This window comes from Lemur catta, chromosome 17, assembly GCF_020740605.2.
Source record: "Lemur catta isolate mLemCat1 chromosome 17, mLemCat1.pri, whole genome shotgun sequence".
Taxonomy (NCBI): domain Eukaryota; kingdom Metazoa; phylum Chordata; class Mammalia; order Primates; family Lemuridae; genus Lemur; species Lemur catta.
The window spans coordinates 10,165,093-10,168,892 of record NC_059144.1 but is presented as its reverse complement, the minus strand read 5'-3'; the positions used below and the strand labels follow the sequence as shown (position 1 = coordinate 10,168,892).

The 3,800-nt window shown below is 45.7% G+C and overlaps 1 protein-coding gene across 1 annotated transcript; it reads right to left on the bottom strand.

Moving 5' to 3' along the window:
- Nucleotides 1-276: 276 nt before the first annotated feature.
- Nucleotides 277-934, bottom strand: SCP2D1 (SCP2 sterol binding domain containing 1). The gene has a single exon (XM_045528176.1). It carries the CDS (start codon nt 848-850, stop codon nt 380-382), a length of 471 nt encoding a protein of 156 aa, XP_045384132.1. The 5' UTR covers nt 851-934; the 3' UTR covers nt 277-379.
- Nucleotides 935-3,800: the final 2,866 nt, after the last annotated feature.

Below are 3,800 nucleotides of genomic sequence, written 5' to 3'. Positions count from 1 at the left end.
GCAGTTACCACTTCTTTCCCCAAAGCACCAAACTTCAAAAAAAGAGACAATAAAATTCTCAGGAATGCAATCATTGGAGCATTTAAATCCAACTATCATAATCGCCCATTTCTCTACATGTGGCTTTTACCCTGGCGTGTTACAGCATAAATGGAGCAAAGAACAGAAAAAGACAAAGATTGTAGGTGATGTACTGCAACATTCTTTACTGCCCATGAACTCTCACTGCAAATTTACACATTAGCAGGAAAATTAATCATACTTGAATAGGAAGAATTTGAGTAAAAATATTGAATACTTTTTACTTTAATCTTCAGATTAAGCATGATTTCCACTCGACATAATCAGAGAGAAGTTCTTCCTTGGTGTTTCTGCATGCTTAAAGTTTAGCCCAATCTTTGAAAACCCTTTCCAGCTTCTGGCTAAGCAGAACTTTGCCACTCACTTTAAACTTGCCGGCCAGGAAAGCCTTCTGTGGGTTCATCTTGCCCAAAACCAACTCCATAAAGACAGGCTCTGGGATTGTGAAGACAGTGTCTGCTGGGAGCCTGGCAGAGCCCAGATACATGTCCCCAGAACCATTCTTCAGATCGATGGTCCACTGCAGAATGGTCTTCCCATCTTTGGTGATGTCCAGCTGAAAGATGGCATTGACTTTCTTCACCAGTTGGGGTCCCACCTCTTTGATGTGATGGCTGATGTCCTCGAACACTGAGAAGCTCCGGAATCCTGACCGCTCCAGAGGACGGGGCACAGCACGTTCCCGAGCTGAACCCAGAGCCTTGAACTGACCCGCCTGGGGTCCATCCCCTGCTTTGATCTTGGGTTGATGGTCGATTCTCTTCCACATCTTCTTGTGCTGGTCCTCTTGACCTTGCTGTCTGGTCTGTGAGCAACTGCGATCAGGTTAATATCCACAGGTCAGATTGTGACATCAAAGGTAAGGCCCAAGCAGGGACTGAGCCTGGTGTGTGTGCCACAGTCTTATTGGCCAAACAAATGCTAAGGTGTAACATGAGCTGAGGGCTTGGACAGGTAATTGTGAGGCAGATCCACACACATACACTCCCCAAACCAATCAGGTTTGTCGATCCCACAAGCCCAAAAGGTCTGGACCCTGCCATGGGACTAAGGGAAACTGGCTCCAGAAGGTTCTTTGGTGACATGCTGTCTTTGCAATGCAGGCATCTACCAGGTAGCAACCCTAACTGAGAGAGTAGTTATTCTGATTCCTCTAAAGTGAAAAATGCTTAAGTCACAGTTCCTGGTGCTGATTTTGGCTTTCTCTGGCTGCTGGTAGAGGAAGAAATGCTTTTAGACCAAAGTAGCTGATTGCAGAAGGCATCAATGCCAGCCAGGGCCTGCATCAGAAAATTTCCAGAGGCAGAGAGAGAGAGAGAGGGAGAGAGAGAGAGAGAAGACATACCCCTAAGATCGGCAGAAGATGCTGCTGGTCTCACACGATAATTACATGTAATAACATAGCCCTTACTCTGAGCCAAGGTGCTGAGTCCTGATCACTGTATATGTATTAACACATTTCATCCTCATTACGACCCTTTGTGGTGGATACTATTTTTATCCCCATTTTACAGATGAAGAAACTGAGGGAAGGAGAAGTGAAGTGACTCATCCAAAGTCACACAGCTAGTAAAGTAGTGTAGCCAGATTCAAACAGAGGCAGAATGACTCTATAGAACTCACTTTTATTTCTTTATTTTTTGTTTTGAAATAATCTCAGCCTTACAAAAAGTTTGCAAAAATAGTACCTAGTTTAACCTGCACCCAATTTCCCCAAAACGTTAACATCTTACATAACCACAGCATCAATGATCTAATCTGAGAAATTAACATTGGTATAAAACTGCTAACTAATTAATCTGTAGATCATATTCAGATCTCGCCGATTGTCTGCCGATGTCCATGTCCTGGCCCAGGATGCCACGCTGCATTTGGTTTCACCTCTCCCTGGTGCCCTCCAGCCTGGCACAGCTCTTCTGTCCTTGTCTATTATAACCTTGATACTTTTGAAGAATACTGGCCACTTACTCCCTAAAATATCCCTCATTTGGGGTCTGATGTTTTCTCACGGTTAGGTTAAGGATGGGTGTTTTTGGCAGGAACACCACAGGGGCACCCTAGGGCCCTCCCCAGGGCATCGTATCAGGGCTACATGATGTCACGTCCCAGTGCTGCTGACGTTGACCTTGATCACGTGGTTAACCTGGGCCCATCCCGTTCCTCCACTGCAGAGTTACTGTCTTTCCCTTTGCGATTAGTAAATATCTTGCAGGAGGCACGTTGAGACCTTGTAAATATCCTGTTTCTGTCATACTTTGGCCTGGACCTTTGCAGCCACCCTTGGCCCACAGCTGCCACCATCAGGGACGTGTGCCCAATGGCCCTTTTCCATTCCCATCACTCATTCTGTGGCAAGGAAGAGCTGCCTCTTCTCCTTCATTTCTTTATTTGTTCAATTATTTGTTTACCTCCGTATGGACTTGTGGATATTTATTATATTCTGTGGGTCACAAGCTATTATTATCACTATTTATTTTCTTGCTCATATTATCCCAGATTTGGCCATAGGAAGCTCCGTCAAGTTGGAGCCCATGTCCTGTCCTACCCCAGACTGCTGTGATGTGTAAGTGAAGCTCCATTAGATGGAGTTGCTGGTAGCTCTTTCCTCTCTGGGAGGAATGCAGAAGAATGACAAAGGCTTTGGCACATTTGCAACGATGCGTGAGCCTGTGTTATCCACATCAAGCAGTGAAACAAAACCCAGTGGCTTCCAAAACCAGGTTTTCACCATGAGGCCACCAGGTATGAACATCACCTGCACAGAGAATACAAACTCAAGAGGGCAAACAATTCCCAGCAAGTTTGCTGTAAGCGGCCAACAGAGAACTGAGTGCCCCCACCACCCGTATCTGCTTTCCTCAAGGACAGGGCTGTCCCATCTGAATTATTCAGACAGGTCCCCAGCTGGGCCGTCATCTCCTTCAGTGTGTCAGAAGGGAACGCAGTTCCCCAGCCCATACATAAAAAATCTAAAGCATTCCAGGACTCAAGGGAGTACTTCCCCAATGACATTGTTAGGAATTGCCATCACATAGTGATAATAAAAGCAGACCAGCTTTTAGCCAGTTTTATTATTTAAATTCTCAACAGATGATACTCTGCTTCCTGTCTGCACCATGGCAGGCTGCTCCTTGTGCCCTGACCGACGCACCAGTGGCCTCAGAGAAACGTGCACCCTCCAGACGGACATGATCTGCCGTCAAAATTCTTTCCCCTTCAGTTTCCCCTCTGCCCCGTCAAAATTCTTTCCCCTTCGGTTGCCATTGAGACCCAACAGATTTGTGGCTTTTCGTTTCTGAACTCTTTAAATGCTTTAAAGGAAAATGAGAGGCTTAGAGACCTGTTCCCTAAAAAATGAAATTAAATTTAAATTTAAAAAATAAAAAGAATTGCAAAGCCGTTGCTGTCTGGTGAGGATGTGGTGGGAGCAGCCACAGTAGTGCAATAGCTGTGAGGTGACCGGCTGGGGATAAAAGCCAACACGCCAAGGATGGGAGAATGCGGGGCTGGACACAGCACATAGGTCTTGACTGACCTCGCTGAGCTACCAAAAAAGCCGATTTCAGAGTTTGGAGGGGCTTGTTTCAATCCAGATTGCTGGTGTGATGATTAATTTATGTGTCAACTTCACTGGGCTGTGGGAGTCCCAGATGGGTGGCAAAATGTTATTTCTGAGAGTGTCTGTGCAGGTGTTTCCAGAAGGAAGAGTTAGCATTTGA

Bases quoted from the DNA above. Each gene is read 5' to 3' on its own strand.
- SCP2D1 (XM_045528176.1), bottom strand. From the start codon at position 850: ATGTGGAAGAGAATCGACCATCAACCCAAGATCAAAGCAGGGGATGGA.